We start from the raw sequence: 17,851 nt of genomic DNA, 5'->3' as shown, positions 1-17,851 counted from the left end.
GCTTTCTTTGTACTTTTGACTGTTGTTCTCTTAAAGAGTTTGCAATGCTTTGTGCAGCATTGATGCTTTCAGTGCCTGGTTTGTTTTACTTAGGCATGGAAGAAACTGGTTTTGGTCTTTCCTGCATTGGACCCAGCTGGATACAGCAACTCATCCCTACTGACTGCACAGACCACATTTTCTACTGGAAATAAACAACTGCAAAAATGTGTTCTCCTAGGCCCAGGGTGAGTCTGGTCCTCAATACTGACATGATTTCTATGGATATGTTGCTGCAACAGCTCTTCCCAAACTGGTTTCTTAGAGAAATTTCATGACAGTGTTTATCCAGTTTGACATGATGGCTATGTAGAATGAACATTTTTAGGCTATTGCTCTTTGTTTCTTCAAATGGAATTTATTCAGAAATGAACAGAATATTACAAATCTGCCTGCAAAAAATGGCAGTTCCAGTGTTTGAGGAAGTATTTTGTGTCTGCATGTTTATCCAGAAGATGCACAGCACAATTACGGTTAACAAGCTCTAAACTCCGCCTGCTTTTTTATATGTTATGCAAAGCTAATGTATTATTCATATGTTCTTTGCTTTTTTTAACCTTTTCCAAATAAATGGCGTGGTGTGCTTTTTTTCTATGAAGATCAATGTCAGTCATGCCTTGTGGATAATTCTACAATAAACAGGCATGTAAATAAGCCAGAAAAAAATGTTTTACATTTTCTGGGGCTTATGACTGATAATATGTTTAAAATCATAAAACACTATCTTTTAACATTGATAGAAGCATGCATTTTTAAATTTGTTTTTAAAGGAGGTCTCATGCATCCAGGAAAAGCCTTTTTAGAATAAAAATTTACCTGGTGTAGCAATGAGATGAGCAAGATTCCGTGTGTCTCTCAGAAATAGCAGCCTATTAGGATGTGTGCTTTGAAACTGTGCTCAGTCTCCAGGGCTGCCCAGAAATTCAGAAGAGCGTAATAGATGGTTAGAATTGATGCTGTGCTCTAAAATCTCCTTTCGCTGCCTTTTTAACACAACAAAGCTACAGAGTATATGTTTTATCAGAGGATATGTTTTTTTCCAAGTGCTTGCTTTTTTTAATATTCTCACAGAAATAAGTACTCTGTTTTTATAATCCAGGTATCTTATACTTGTGTCTTTGCAGGGTAGGGGTCTCTTGGACCTTGGAATCCCCTTCAAATTTCTTGTGAGGTGTCAAGCAGTTATTTAAGGGCAGGGACTTTGAGAAATCACCTTGTGCAATTCATAACAGGGTTTCATAAGAATTACAGAGCATAAATATTACTTAGGGACTTTTAAGTAATTATTAATACTACAAGCAGTGCCTGTATTTTCACATTAGAATGGTTAGCTTTTGAAAAATAACATTACTGAGATTAGTTTGCTTTTTCTTTTTTCTTTCTTTCAGAAAAGAGCTGATATAAAGTTAATGTAGGAAATAGTAGGTGAGGCCTGGAAGTAACAGTTGCTGTGAAAAGCATATGTAGCTTTCTTTTGTAAGAGGTCAATTCGGGTTGCCTCAGGTTGATTGAATAGTGCTGCCTTTGTGTTTATGATAGTATTTATTAGTTGTTGGTTTTTTTTAATGTTATTTTAGTTATTCTGGTTTTCTTAATGCTTTTTCTAATTGCCAGTGTCCAAGACAAACAAGAACTAGCTCAGAAAAGGGCATTGTGGTGATAACAAATATCTTTACAGAGTATATAAATGAAAACAGTGGATTAGGGTACTAGTTCAGAAAGTCAGTTTTAACACCTCTGGCATGGAGGGATTAGAGATTGTTGAGTATCAGTCCTAGCAATCCTGAAAACTAAATCTTTTTCTCTGTTGCTATAGTGGAAGGTATTCAATTTGATGAGTAACTTTGAATTTAAGAGCAGAAGGAATCTTGAAATATATTCATTGTCATATCATAGGCGTGACTCAAATTATTTTGTGAAACTGAAGATTTCAGAAAGCAGAGTTAGAGCTACCTATGTTACCAAGCTGCATGTTCTGAGTGGAACAGGACAAGCATTTTAATTTAGATCTGTCGCACATATTGAGTTAACTGGAACCAAAGGCTCTCTAGAAATGTTAAACATGAACATGACATTTGTTTTCTTATTCTCATTTTAGCTGTGATGACAAATGCCATGTGGATTTTTTTTTCTCTTTAATACTGTATTCTTTCTGACATTTACAGAACTGAAGACACATAGGACAATGCACAGTGTATACCCTGGTGACATTTTGCATGCTGTCACGTGGTTTTTGCCATGGCATCTGAGACTGAAAAGGCCCATGCTCTTCTCCAGACTTTCAGCGCAGCTTCAGTTATTTCTAGTCTAGGTTTGGGAATATTCTGCTTTGCAGCAGACAGACTTCTGCAGGTTTCCTTCGTTCAGCAGAATGACTGGCTCCGAGCCTTCTCTGACAGTGCAGTGCACGGCATACTGGGCATGTGGTCCTGGGCCATAGTGATTGGACTCAGGAAGAAAAGTGACTTCACTGAAGTTACAATGGCCGGCTTCCTTGCCTCTGTCATTGACGTGGACCACTTCTTACTTGCTGGCTCCCTGTCATTAAAGGTAAATGAGTGGCTTGGTGAATTCATATTTTCTTTATCGCTGTTACTTTATTGTTCTACTATATCCTGAACCAGAAAACCTTCAGTGATGATACAGCCTGGTAATCTTTTAAAAGATCTGTGGGAATTTTTACTTTTATGTAATTGATATAGATTTTAGAACAAAGAAGTGCTAAGTTCTGCCCTTCAAAAGCCTCTGAAAAAAAGAAGTTCTGAAAGCCTCTTTAAGACAACATCCTATTAGTATCACATAGGTGTTTTGTTACCCAAGTTAAGCAAGTAAGTGCTGCCATACATGCTTTGTGTGTAAAGTGGATTATTCCATTTCATTTTACAGTAAGAAGTAGAAATCTGGAAAGTAGATTGTCCATCTGCTAAGCTGTCCTTTACTAGCTGTGGAATAGGAGCTTCCAGTATGCATCTTGTTCTGAATCTTCTGGGAACTCCCTAAACAGAAAAAAATGTTTTTCAGTGAGGGTTGTGAAATGCTGGAACAGGTTGCCTAAAGAGGTGGTGAGTGCCCTGTCCTGGAGACATCCAAGGCCATTCAGGACACGGCTCTCAGCGAACCAGTCTAACTTTGGATGTCTCTGTTCATTGCAGAGGAGTTGGCCTAGATGACCTTTAAAAGTCCCTTCCAAAAATGATTCTATGGTTCTATGTTCTGTTTCATTCAACTAGTCATACTGAGAAGTGGTATATTTGGTTTTAGTAATCTCTAAACATTTTTCCCATCCCCAGCAGTACATGACCTGTTCATCTTCAAAAAGGCAGACTGAGTTTGGCCTTTAAATATAGTTGATTGTAAAAGAGAATCAAGCAAATGTCAAACGTGTTAATAAAAAGGAGAAAAATGAATTGATTCCTGCTAGTGAATATGAGTCACCTTCATCCACTTGCAGAACTACCTTTTAGGACACAGTTTCTCAGTAGAATTAGTATTCCCAGATGTGCATTACCAAATTTTCCAGTTGTTCTCCAGTCCTGTTCCCTAATCTTACATGCTTCAGGCATGTATTCCCAGCTCTTTGAGAAAACATCAGTCTGATCTGTATGTTCTCTGAGTGCTGGCACAGCCCAAGATCTCCAGCAGTGCCTGCTCTGACCACACCTCTCAGCACTGCCCTCATCTCCTAGCACAGCCAGACACTACTTGCCCACAGCAGGCTCGGAGTCCCTGTAGATGAAGCCATGCCACTCTGCTGCTTGTTACAAGGAATTAGTTGTGTCCTTATACCTTGAGCTGATGTTTCTAGCATGGATATTGGTACATGTTACTTTGCACAGGAGAGTAAACACTTTTCCGATCAGCCAGCAGGAAGGTTGTTTGACTGTCTTGCCTTCTTTTTTTTCTTCCTCTTAGCTTGGAGTAGAATTAAATTATTCTTATGGATGACAGAGGAAATAACACACAGCAAGTAGAGGCAGAAGAGGAAGGAAAGGGATGGAAGGAAGACTGCTGTTTTTTGCAATCCTTTAATTAGAGAACAAAAGTCTGAAATGGCTTACCTTTTCTTCTTTTTAATGTGCAGAAGACACATGTATGTAAGAAGCATTACTGGTTATAGTTGGGATGTAAAAACTAGAGTTCCACTGGAAAAACAGTGGGCTTTTTTTGTTTGCATGTAGTATCAGTATTTGTTTTAAGTAAAATACTTTTTCTTGTTGGTGAGTTTGGTAGATCTTTTAATGTGATCACTCTCCCTTTCTCTTTGACAAAGAAGGGGTTTCACAGAATTTCAGAATGACTGAGGTGGCAAGCTGCCCTTCGATCTGTGGCCACCTCTGAGTGGTTCCCTGCTCCATCAGGGCCATTCCAGATCAGGTTCCCAGGACAGTGTCCAGGTGGCTTTTGAAGATCTCCACGGAAGAGACTGCACAGCCTCTGGGCAATTTGTGTCAGTAGTGCGTCGCCAGCACAGCAAAGAAGTGCTTCCTGATACACTGATGGAACCTCCTGTCTTCCAGTTTGCACCTGTTGCTTCTTGTCCTGACACTGAGCACCACTGAAAAGACACTGGCTCCATCCTTCTTGTGTCCTTCTTTCAGATAGTTGCAGAACATGTTGAGATCTGCCTCCCATTAACCTCTTCTTCTCCAGACTGATCAGTCCCAGCTCTCTCAGCCTTTCCTCATGAGGGAGATTCTTCTTTTATTGCCCTTGTGGCCCTTCACAATCTCCTATAGCTCCTTCTTTCCCTTGTACCAGGGAGCCCAGAACTGGATACAGTAACTCCAAAGGTGGCCTTAGCAGTACTGAAGAGAGGGGAAGCATCACCTCCCTTGACTTGCTGGCAGTGCTCCTCCTTCTGCAGCCCAAGACACCATGAGCTTTCTTTGTGATGAGGACAAACTGCTTGCTGGTGTTCAGTGCAGCATCTGCAAGGACCCTAGGCTCTTTTCTGCACAGCTGCTGTCTGCTTTGTTGGCCCTCAGCATATACTGCTGTACGGTGTTGTTCTTTCTTAGGTAGTCACTGATTCTCCCCTTTTCTGTACTTTTTGTATATGGAAATACCACAAAATTTAAAAAACGTAAAGAAAAAAAAGGAAAGTTCATTTGATTAATGTGTCCTGTAATGTTTTATTGCAGCAATTAAATCTAATTATTCTGATGCATATTTCTTATTTTAAAGTCAATAATCAGTACTGTGTGATTTTAGACTAGTTATTAAGAAGTATTTTTTTAAATATTCATGCTGCTTTTTCTGGTACTTGAGATTAGCACTAATATTTTTTACTAATGACCACTAGGCGACACTCTCCACCAGTGATGGTTTAGAAAACGGGAATCACATCATGGAACAGAGAGGTAACCTGTTTTCTTACTGCCTTCAGTGAGGCGAGTGAAAATCTGTTCACACTTAATGTGATGGAGAATATTTGTGTCTCCCAAAGTAAATTACTGAGTAAATTAGGGTTAATTGAAAAAATACAGGAAGAAATTTCCAAACAGCTAGATTTTTTTTTTTTTTCCCTAATATTTAGCTTAAATTACAAACATTGGATGGTTAGATCTTGTTTTTTTTTACAGTCTTTCTGGGAAAGATGCCTGGTTGCTTTGCTCTTTCCAAATTTTTTTTTAAATTACAAATACAAGCACTGCGTGCAGAAGGATAGCCCTTGAGTAGCCACACTTGCATAGCTGAAAGTAAGAGGTAAGATGACCAAAGGCCTTGTCATAGTCACTTGCACACTTACCTCTTTCTTCCTGCATAGGTTAATTGGGCTAATAAAGGATGTTTTACCTATAAGCTGTACCCTGTCTAAGGTCTCCTTACAGTAACAGCGTTAATCTTACAGCTTGAAAAACATAGTTTTGCAACGGGTTTCTTAACTAACTCACAAAACAAAGCTAATGCACCTGGATTTTCTAAGCCTTCTGCCATTTATCTGGCCTCCTCTGAATTGCTGTCTGCCTAAATTATCTTTAAAGGATCCTATCCCAAACTATATACAGAATTTTGCAAAAACAGATTAGATTTGAGTCAAGTAGCCTAGATTAATCTCTTTTACTATCACTTGCAGTTCTGTCTTTTTAAAAATAAAAAATCTGTTTCAAGTTTTATGTCTTCTTGTACAGCCAGCAGTCTTTAGTTAGTGATCTAATGTCATCCTCATAAACTTTTCTGCCTGACCAGCTAAACTTGATTTTTTAATGTGTGATTTTTCCTTCTGCATCTTAATATCATACTGCTTTCTGTTTTGTGTCATAATTTCAGACTGCTGCCTGTACAGCTCATTACTTCATGGAACACCTTTTTACTATTTGTGCGTTAGTTCCAGTCCCACTCTCCCTCTTCATATTTCTGGATCGAGAGTAACTGATTTATGACACTACAGCATTTATTGCTTAAGCAACACATTACCAAGGAACTAATAAATTAAGAAATCTAGTTAAGTAACCACACCACTATTACTAATTTATAACAGCAATATCTTTCACATTGTTATACGCCATTTATTTTAAAGCTCTTAATCATCATAATTAAATCTGATGATTGGTTACTCTTTTTTAAGTAATTTTTGTAAGCAGCACAAGGCAGTATTACCGTCTGCTGTGAGTTGCTACCATCAGCTTCCTTCTCTTGTTTCTGCTGATGCTGCTTGTTGAGTGATCTATTTGGCTATTGTTTCATCATTTTTTCTGGAGTACCTAGTGTAAACAGTCACCTGTGTATTTATATGATTTATACTCAATATTTATACTAATAAATACTTGTGTACCAAGTAACATTTGTATGACCTTTTGCCCACGTTGTCTTTGGCAATAAGTGTGAAGCCTATAAAGACTTCCTAGAATTTGTACTCCAGCATATTCCAGGTAGTTTTCACTCTGTATAATTGCACACAAAGGTACAAAAGTCTGAGAATTACTGAACCTGCCATCATGTTCAGCTTTGCTGTTAAACTAGGGTGACATGATGGGTTAAATGTGATACAGGCATGACCATGACGTGCATGGAGAAGTCTCCACCAGTACTGTAGTTCAAATACTCATGTTGCAGAATAGATGTGTGGAAATTGCTAGCTTGCTAATTAAAAATTATCAGCTTGTGAAAGTATAGAAAATGCAGCTAGTGACACACAGGCTTTTGTACTGGCAAACATGCATAGCAGATGTTTATTAAGCCACTGCTGACTCAGTCCGGGCTGCAGTGGAGCATTTCTGGAGAATAAGCTTTGCACACACACAGTGAATTTAAGATTGAATTTACAAATACGGACTCAATACTAATGACCTCAGGCTTCTGAAGAATCACAGAATATGAGTGCTGAAGCCCATGTCATTAGATTAATTCATTGCTATCCTCACTGCATTAAAGTAGAGTTTCCATGGGCTGTTCCACATGTGCTTTGAGTCTCTTGTCTCCACCTCACTGTGGTTGTGAGAGAGGCTGGAGGAGCAGGACTTTAAGGAAGATTTTGCAACTAGTTGAATGTTAGGTATATAAAAAAGGTCATTTATGTTATGAATAGATCCTGTTTGCAACTGCAGCCCAGTCTCTCTCATGGTAGACAACTGCCTCAATCTGGCCAACTAAATTGACCGGTAGGAGAAAAAGTATAGTAGCTTATATTACCAAACAGAACGACATCTCTCTCTCTCCTGGGCCTAGCAAGTCAAGGATATTAATATAAAATCATAGAATCACAAAACAACATGGGTTGGGTTGGAAGGGACCTTAAAGAAAATCCAGTTTCCATGGGCATGGCTGCCACTTACCAGCTCACGCTGCCCAGGGCCCCATCCAACTTGGCTTTGAACAGCTCCAGAGTTGGGACGTCTTCTCTGGGCAGCCTGTGCCTCACCTCCTTCTGAGTAAAGTTTCCTCTTCACATCTAACCTCAATCTCTTTTAGTTTAAAAATGTTTCACCTTGTCCTATCACTATCTGCCTATGCAAAAAGTCAGTCTTCCTCCTGCCTTGAAGCTCCCTTTAAGTATTGGAGGGCTGCAGTGAGGTCACCCCAGGACCTTCTCCAAGCTGAATAAGCTCAGCTCCCTCAGCCTTTCTTCATAGGAGAAGAAGAAAGAAAGAGATAACAAACTATTCTTCTCTGAGAATTTCAGCTACTGCAAAATAGGGGTTTTTAGTCAGTAACAAAAATCTGACTGTCTTTATAGGATAGATGACAGTTTCCCCATCACAAGATTGTTGCACTTCAATCCCCTAACGGTCTGCTTGCATGAAACAAAAATAAATCTGTAGAAAATATACCCATTGTACCAACTTAAAGAATTTGGGCCTATAGCTTTATAATTAAAAGGTTGATATGTTTGTTGTTGTTCTGCTTTGTATTTGTGAAGTTTTTAGTCCTGTCATCAGTCTTTCAGTAAAATGCTATTATTTCCCTTGTACTTACACAAAGAATCAACTTCCTCATTTCTGAAATACAGAATTTTTGTTGTGTGTTCTTTGAGTTTGTGAAAGTGATTATAACTATTGCTAGTAAGTACATCCATATATTTTCTCAAGTACATTTTTAATTGATAACTATCATTTCTTAAATTTGATATCTTCTGTAGTGTGTTATCCCACTAGCTGGACATCATTTTACTTAAAACCCAAAATCAGGCTTTCACCTGAATTAACATTAAACAAATTGTTAATTAAAATCAGAAATGATTCACATAATAGGTTCTGATTGTATCATTTCTCTGCTCGTGAAGAATACTGTGTCAAGGTGAATGAAATACATATGACTTCAGTATTTTTTATTATACTGGAAACTATGTCTCTATTAGATATAGTCAAACTAGAACTTTACAGGTAGTAAATGAAATGTAATACAGGATGTGTTTTTGAAAATAAATACCAATAGATCACATTAAATATTTCAAGCAAATTGTATTCCTTTTTATTATCTTAAGTATATATAATCAGTACAGCCTACTGTATAGGTTCCAGTATGCCCTGTGACTAAATGATAGCATATTTTATACCTCTCCCTTCCTCTGTATCCATTAGTATACTGCTTAGCAGGATGTGTGATTCAGACAAAAGAGAAAAGTTTGTCCCAGCACCCTCAGCCCTGCTGCTTACCTGACTGTTCATGTTGTTTGATATTGATCAACCACAGTGGAAAGGAACGATACGTATTTCTTTGCACTTCCACTTAGCCAGAGGCATTACACATGTAAATGCACATGAAATCTTTCTTTCTTGTCATGATTGTAGCCACTGCAATTACGTTCTTCTTCTCTGCAGGCTGCTCTGAGTCTTCCCCGGAGACCACTCCTTCATTGTTCTACTGTGATTCCTGTTGTGGCTCTGACATTAAAGCTTATTATGCACCTTTTTAGGCTTAAGGACTCATGGTGCTTTCTTCCTTGGATGTTGTTTATATCCTGGACTTCTCATCACGTCCGTGATGGAATTCGTCACGGCCTCTGGATCTGTCCATTTGGAAAAACTCCGCCTTTGCCATACTGGCTCTATGTGGCAATTACAGCATCTTTACCTCATCTATGCTCATTTATTATGTATTTAACGGGAACTAGAGAATTAATGTCTATAAAACATGGAATCCACATTGATGTATAAGGATGATGTATCATAGTCTTCTGTAACGCACTTGAAGCCTAGTGCGTTACACTAGGCTGTGCTTGTCACTGGAATGGTTTACTTATGTTTCCTGCGAGTTCCATGTCAGGCATTTGAAGCCAGTAGAGCTCCAACGTCAGTTCCTTGTGATCACAGTAACTTGTTCCATAGATGGCATTAACATTTCATATCTGTACATTCCCCTTGTAAATTATCTAGTCTTCCGTTACTATTCATATATAGCTAGCTTTGAATGAAGTACTGATTAACAAAGTACTTAATATCACTGTAGTAATTACATTTTATTTTGCTGGTGCCATTCATTTGATCACCATACATTCTGGATTTGGAGTCTGCTACATTTCATCTAGATAGCATTTGTATAGCACTTTAAAAATGAGAAGTTATATATAGATGCTAAGTACTTGAATTTGGTAGTTTATCACACTTCTGAACAACACCAGTTAGGCTTTTGAAGTAAGTTATTTGTTTTCCTGCTGGGCTCTGGTATTCAGCAGTTCTAAAAGAAATGCTATTTGTATTTCAAAATATGAAGCTGTGGGTCTGCATCAGTTTGAACACTGTTACAATACAGTGTTTATAGTAAATTCTGTTCCACTGTAATCAATTGTTACTTGATATCCAGTTTGCAGACAGTTGCTGGCTGCTAATTATTAGAAAGGGAGAAGACAGTGGTTACATTATTATGTGTGTCAACTGATGTGCTTTATTTAAAATACATTAATTATGAATACTTAAATTGGAGGTAGGGAATTTAAATATTTAAGGTGTATGTAGGGGAAACTTGTTTATTATAGTAAAACATAAGCTTTAAGGGAGATTCTGGAAGTTGCAAGAAAATAAAAATTGCTTCAAATTTTGATTAAAGACCTTACTACTTTACTAATATAAAGCATTTTCTCTTAGGTGCAGTACCAACCTCACTGCAGAGTAAAATGCATTATTGTTATGGTGAAATAGAACTTTCCTCATAAATAAGTTTCTTAAAGAAAAATATGAATATGTTGCAGGTTGATAACAGTAGCTGTGATTATGCAGCAGGTTCATAAGTTGAGCTGTGAGCTATTCCAAGTAAAAGTGTCTTTTAACAGAATTTCTCAGAAAATGTCTCAAAGTAGAAAGTTGTTTGGAAGGAATTGGGAGTCCTGATGGATGAAAAGCTGGACATGAATCAGCAGTGTGTCCTTGCAGCGCAGAAGGCCAACAGTATTCTGGGCTGCATCAAAAGAGGGGTGGCCAGAAGGGACAGGAAGGTGATTTCCCCCCCCCTTTATCTGCTCTCAAGAGGCCTGGAGTACTTCATCTAGATCTGGGGCCTCCAGCACGAGAGATTTGGAGCTGTTGGAGCAGGTCCTGAGTAAAGTCACAAAGATGATCAGAGGACTGAAACACTTCCTATGAAGAAAGGCTGAGGGAGCTGTGCTTGTTTAGCTTGGAGAAGACAGGGCTCATGGAGGCCTCAATCATAGAAGTATAGAATGGCTTGGATTAGAAGGGACCTCAAAGATCGTGCAGTTCCAGTCCCTGCTATGGGGAGGGTTGCCACCCACCAGATCAAGCTGCTCAGCCCCCCATCCACCTTGGCCTTCCATGCCTCCAGGGTTGGGGTATCCGCAGCTTCTCTGTGCAGCCCGTGCCGGTGGTTCACCACCCACTGAGTAAAGAACTTTGCCCTAACGTCTAATCTAAATATACCTTATTTAGTTAAAACCATTCCCCCTTGGATCATTGTTATCTGCCTGTGTTAAAAGTCAATTTACCTCCTGTCTGTAGGATCCCTTTAAGTACTGGAAGGCCAGAAGGAGGTCTGTTCTTTGGTGTCACTGGTTTTGACTTGGGTCTTTGGTTGGACCAACTTTACAGGATTGTCCTTTTCCAGTTCTGAACCATCACCTCTCATCTTTCCATCCCAAAGCTTTGTTGCATAAGGGACAGCTGGGGGACAAAAGGGAGACAGTGACTCCTGCTCCCAGCAGAGAGGAGGTTCCAGTTTCCTTCCTCGTGCATGTTTTTGCTGTTCGTCTCCTCAGAGTTGGAAGCTAGCTTACCTTCCTCTTATAGGGACTTAAGACAGGGTTGTCTGTGCCACTGAACAATACCACACATCAGTCTCTCTCTGATTCACAGAAACTATGCTGCCTGGTGATTTCCTCACACAGCCTGGCCACCTGCTCAGAAAGTTCATCGAGCTGGGCACACTTGCAGCCATGATGTCTCCTTCACTCAGGCCCTAGAAGTTCTTCCGGATTCTGGAGTTTGCCACAACTGGAGGTCTGGGCAGCTCTGTCTTTCCTTGGAGCTCTGGGTGCATGCATCAGCCCATAACAGTTGTGGTCCTCCAGCCTGTGTTTCTTGGTTCTGAGCTCAACCACTGTGGTCACCACATTTGTTTCAGTGGAGTGCAGCTACCTGCTGCTCTCAAAAGAGAAAAGGAGTGGGCTGCCCGCTGCGCTGTGGCCACCCTTCCTGCGTGAACTGCCACACTATGCCCTCTGTGCCCCTTCTGGGAACTGCTGTCCTCACTGAGGTCTTCAGTACTTAAAGGGAGTACAGAAAAGTTGGGGGGAGACTTGCAGCGAGTATAGTGAAAGAACAAGGAATAATGGCTTTTAGCTGAAAGAAGGTAAATTTAGATTAGAAACAAGGAAGAAATCCTCTGCTATGTGAGTGCTGTGGTGCTGGCACTGCTGCCCAGCGAGCTGTGGGTGCCCCATCCCTGGAGGTGCTCAAGGCCGGGGTGCCTGGGGCCCTAGGGCAGCCTGAGCTGGTGGGGGGCAGCCCTGCTCCTGGCAGGGTTTGGAAATGGGTGGGCTTTAAGATCCTTTCCAACCCAAACTACTCTGTCTTTGTATGATTCCAGAAATGTCTACTAATAATGGGTTTGGTTTAGTTTGGTTTTCACTGAACTTCATTGCCCACTAAGGAGATGGGGCCTTAATTATCCTTGTTAGTGATTAACAGGTGGTGAAAGGGAATGTTTTTGTGGAAGAGCCCAGGTGGGCGAGCATGTGCTGGACTTACCAAAAGGTGCAGTGATCAGGTGATGTGTTTATGTTTAGCATTACTTAACTTATACAGTGTTTATATTAGGATAAAGTACTAAAAATTAAAATTAAAAAAAAGGAGAAGAAAGAACTGATGGCTAACTACCAGAGACCTTGTAAGACTACAAAGTTCTAAAGGCTCTCTGGAGCGCCTCAGCTTTGTATGGAAAGTGTTACATCATTTTAAAATGTGCCTTCCTTCAAGAAGAGCAGTTGCTGCCGTTTTTTCTTCTCGCTAGAAATCTATGCTTACAGAAACTTCTCTGACTGTACAGGGCCTGATTAGCCTCTGTTCTGCAATTAATAAAGATGGTGGGCTTTTTGTTTGTTTGTTGTTTGTTTGTTTCTTGGAAAGAAGAATGCAAAAGCAGGACAACCTTTAAGGGATTACTGTCACTGTGGATCTCTGTTTTGCATAGCGTGTGAAAGTTTCCCAGAAACAGCATCAGCAGTGTCTTGCATTACAGCTCTCAAAGCAGAAACTGAACATCTGTCCTTTATCCATAGGTGTGGTGATTTAGTGGAGGAGGAATGCTACATGTTCATTTACTTCTAAACTGCATTTTAAACTTCAGGCTGTGAAACACAAGTAATGGGTCTTTTCTGCCAGAAGTGATCACTTCAGTACTGTACAACAAACATCTTCTGTGTTCCTGATTCCTGGTCTCATTTGTATATTTTTGCGGTTTATCCATTTTCGCTGCAAAGTGAAATATATATAGGAATAAAGTAGAGAATTACACTTTCCCATTTCTAAATTACAGCTACACCGACTGGTGCTGTACTGTGCTCAATTCTCACTTGAAATGATTTATCATTCTTGCTACGCTGAAAGAGCTGATGGCATGTAGATCTTAAGTACATATTTTGCTTTTTTGTATTTCTAGCAGATTTTTTAACAATTATTTTCAGCTGCATTCCAAAACAGTTTTTCTAATCATGCTCTTACACTGTTTCAGCCGCACCAATATATGAGTGCCACGTAGACAAATGAGTTCAGGACAGTACTGAGCACTTGCCACGTGTGACGTCTTTCTGCTCTAAACAGACAAGTCAGTCTCCTGCCTTTATCTTAGGCCGTGGACAGCTTCTTAAGGTGAACTGACTTGTAGTTTGTGGGCAGCCAGATTTGAGCAGAAAAGAGAAGTTAAATATTTGTTTCAGTCCCTAGGGCACCTCCTTATTGCAAATGAAGTTCTGCAATTTCTTACGTAGTTTACATTTCAGCTGTACTGATTTCTCAACACCGATACCCACCAAATGGGGCAAAACTATGGCAAAAATGAACCAGCTCTAAGAATGTGTCTTAATGAATTTGTGTTTGACTGCATGCAGTACATATGAAGTACAAAAAGTATGTGAATTACATCAAAAACTTCTTATCAAACTCAAGGTAGTAATTTCACTTGCAATGTGCAATACATATCACTAAATTATTATTCATTTGTTTCACTAATCTGAACTATTTAACTATTTCCACATGTTATTAAGTTGTACTTTTAAAGTTAAATAAAGTAGTGGTGCTGATTTCTTTTCCTGCTCTACTGAGTATCTGTCAGAAAAAGTAGGTATGAACAAATGCCAGGTTTAAAATGTTTGAATGTTTCTTCTCCCCAGTGCCCCAGAAACAAGATGGCTCTTAATTTCCTAGTGGCCTTTTCAGACAAAATGAACATGTTTCTTATCAGACTGTGTTCTGGTTGACAATCTAATCTTTATTTACACATAACTGCTGATACAGTTTTTCTGCAGCAAAGTATGTTGTGTTAATGACCATGTACCTTCAATCAGTTACTGATAAGTGAATTCTTCATCATAGATGCCATGTTCCAAGGAATGCTTGAATTAAAATAATTTTATTTTTTTCAGCTATCCCTAATGGAATTTGGGGATGGCAAATAGAAAATGCAGATGGAAATAAAGGCCCAGAAAGAGACACGAAGGGAAAAGGGCTAAAATTCAATCTGAAGGAAATAACAGAATCACAGAATTGTTTGAGTTGAAAGGGAGCTTTAACGGTCATCTAGACTGACTGCAACGAACAGGGCATCTACAGCTAGATCAGAGTGCTCAGAGCTCTGTCTAGCTTGATCTTGAATGTCTCCAGGAATGGGGTGTCTACCATCGTGGGTAACCTGTTCCAGCACCTTACCACCCTTACTGAAATAAACCTCTTTCTTAGATCCAATTTAAACCCTCCGTCTTTTAGTTTGAAACCAGACCCCACTACAGAGTCTGTCCCCTTCCTTCTTCTACCCCACTCTTTAGATTCTGAAAGGCCACTCTCAGGTCATCTTGCAGCCTTCTCTTCTCCAGGCTGAGCAGCCCCAGCTCTCTCAGCCTGTCCTCGTAAGGGAAGGTCTTCCATCCCTTGGATCGTTTTTGTGGCCCTCCTCTGGACACCTTCCAAGAGGTCCATGTATCTCCTGTACTGAAGACTCCACATCTGGACACAGCATTCCAAAATATAGGCATGCTGTTAATTTTGAATGTATACGTGCATTTGCTACATCAGCTGCTGTCAAAATGGAACTAGGTGATAAAATACATTTGAAGAGTACATTTCATGTTAACTAGTTCAACTGATCTAAATTATGTCAGTTATGTAAATTTAGTCACAGTGAAAGAAATCTGGTACTGTGAATATATGTGATATTGTGACATAACACAGGCTTTGATCAGCAGTAATTCAAGCCCACAGGTTGAGTTTTGTTTTCTGCTGCAGGCAGACCTTGTGCTGGAACAAAGGAAGTACTGTGAGAGTAGTATTTATTACAAAAAGAAAAAGAAAAAAAGAAAAAAAAAACACAGGAGTAAGATTTTCCTCAAAATACTGAATTTGTAACTTTGGCTCTTATAATTCCTCAAATTCTGTGTTATCTACACTGAATTGTAAATTGGAATGTTGCACTGTAGAATTGTTTTATTTTGCTTATACCTTGTAACATTAAAGATGAGCAGTGCTTGCATCTGTATGTTATACTACTACTCAGCAAAAAGTTTAATGCAATTTTAATGAAATATTCAGAATATTGAGAACTAATTAAAAGAAAAGACACTATATTCCTTTCAACAAAAGTTTTAAATCCATATCTGTTTGCAAAAATAGGTATGTTTAACCAAAACCAACTGGCAGAAAACATCTGTAGCAGTAGATCTGCATAAGCAACCTACTTCTGTAAGTCAGACTATATGCTATGCTGCTATTTACACCACAGACACCATTTCTTTGCCCAATAAATGTTGTCAAGGGCATTCTTCATGTTGACAAGAGCTGGATCTTATTTCAGTTTTAGTCATTTTTCCCCTTAGGAATTGCAAAGCATTCAGCAAAGATTCCTGAACAGGTATGGTTCACAGGGTGGTTTCTCAGATCTCCTCTCTATTCCTTCACAACAAATCTCACAGAGAGCCCAAAAGGTTAGTGGCTGAGAGTTCTGGTACAGGAGCAGAGCAAAAGAAAACCAAGGCAGCAGAAATAACAAGGCCATCAGTTATGTACAGCATCCACGAAAGTCATGGTCACTCTGTCCTTTACTTCAGCAGAGTCTCACTCTGCCTATTCTCAAGGAGATGTATGCAGGCTGTGCAGCAGCTGTCACTGCACACACCCTGCACAGAAGGAGGAGCAGCACTAGTGAGGGGCAACTCTGGCTTTGGTACGTGGTGTGGGGTTATGTGCTTCAGCACTTCCTGAGTGCTAAAACTGTCATCTGCTATACAGAAAATCCTGTCCTTTGGAAAAAAGGAGAAGATTCCCTATGAGACATGATATCCCTGTGATTTTATCTCAGATAAGAAAACCAGTCTGACTCTGACTCAGTTTAAAGGAAATGAAACTCTCACTGCCTTATTTCAAGATTAATGTTGGCACATTTCTTTGGTTCCCTGTTGTCTGGGTTGGCAAAAAAATGCAGTGTCTTCGTAGTCATCAAGAACATTAGCATTCCCCCTCCTTGCAATGAACAAATGGCTGCAAAAAAGGTTGAACAACGTTTTTTTGTTTTTAGCAGTGTTTTACAAATGTCCTATCAGTTGTGTACAAAAGCTATTTTGTTGAAGGTGGAAAATGCCTCGAACTCAGCACCTACTGAGCATTCAGTGAGAATCTGCCCAAAGTGATTATGCAGAAGACCATAGGTGCATCTCTCATGGAAGACAGTGACGTGATAGAACAGGATATAAAAAAAAAAATCCAAAATATTGAGGACAGAGTCACCTTGCTGTATTTTTCTTATATCTGTCTGTTCTACCTCTCCGGCTTGCTGAGGACTGCCCTTTCAAGAGTGTTTGCATTGCCACATAGTGTACACATAATGCTCCCATGAAGGATGAAAGGTTTCAAGTGCATAGGTGAAGGTGAGTAAGGCAATGGTAGCAGAGTGCCCTGCTGGTGACCTGCTGCTGCTGCTGCTGCACCATGCAGCTGTGCAGGGACACATCTCAGAAGGAGCAGCACTGATTGAAGTAGGGAGTGCTGTTTCTCTGGCACTAAAGGAGTTTACTCGTGCAAGGACAGCATGCCAGTTTCCCTGGCAGAAGTGACCTTATTGATGAAGATGAAAGCTTAAGCTTTCAGTTCAGGTTTTAGCTGATCTGGCGCACTGACGTAATTACATCTGGAAAAGCAACAAATATAGATTTTCCCTGTGTAATTAGAACAGTTTCCAGTAAAATTTTCCATGTTTGTAGGTGCGTACAGGAGAAAATGCATTACCAATCTGTCTGCTGCCTGACAGCCACTTCTTTTGAGGCCATGAGGGACAGTGGCTCATGGTGTTAGTCAGGCCTCCTGCATTAGGTACTGCTTGCTCTCCAAATACAAACAGCTGAACAGAAGTGTCCTGGGACGTGCATTAAGAACATTTTAATGCTATCAAAAGTTATATACCTTCTTAATTTATCACAGTAAAACTGAGAGTAAAACTTCTTCCCGATACCTGCTCTTTTCTCTCATGATTCCTGTTTCCATGAGTCGTCTGCATTTAGCTCAGCCACCCTGATCTTCCAATGCTTTACAAGCATTAGTAATCTCAATAGGTGCTTACTTAATCTTCAAATAAATAAATAAGTAAATTTTTAAAAATTGAAAAATACATTAAAAGGTTTAGTATCATTAAAAAAAAAAAAAGAAACTGGGCCAGATAAGTG

At 39.6% G+C, this 17,851-nt stretch overlaps 2 protein-coding genes across 2 annotated transcripts in view; both read left to right on the top strand.

The window, feature by feature from the left end:
• The first annotated feature begins 93 nt into the window (after positions 1–93).
• On the top strand, positions 94–17,630 carry TMEM267 (transmembrane protein 267). The gene is made up of 3 exons (XM_010725382.4): positions 94–227; positions 2,205–2,589; positions 9,300–17,630. Exons 2-3 carry the CDS (start codon positions 2,278–2,280, stop codon positions 9,633–9,635), a joined length of 648 nt encoding a protein of 215 aa, XP_010723684.1. The 5' UTR covers positions 94–227; positions 2,205–2,277; the 3' UTR covers positions 9,636–17,630.
• Positions 98–17,851, top strand: part of CCL28 (C-C motif chemokine ligand 28) — a 38,014-nt gene continuing 20,260 nt past the window's right edge. The window contains 1 exon segment of the mRNA XM_085213339.1: positions 98–227. The gene's annotated coding sequence lies outside the window, so the exon portion shown is untranslated.

Source organism: Meleagris gallopavo, chromosome Z (assembly GCF_905368555.1).
Source record: "Meleagris gallopavo chromosome Z, MGAL_WU_HG_1.1, whole genome shotgun sequence".
NCBI lineage: Eukaryota > Metazoa > Chordata > Aves > Galliformes > Phasianidae > Meleagris > Meleagris gallopavo.
This window is presented reverse-complemented; position numbering and strand designations above follow the sequence as displayed.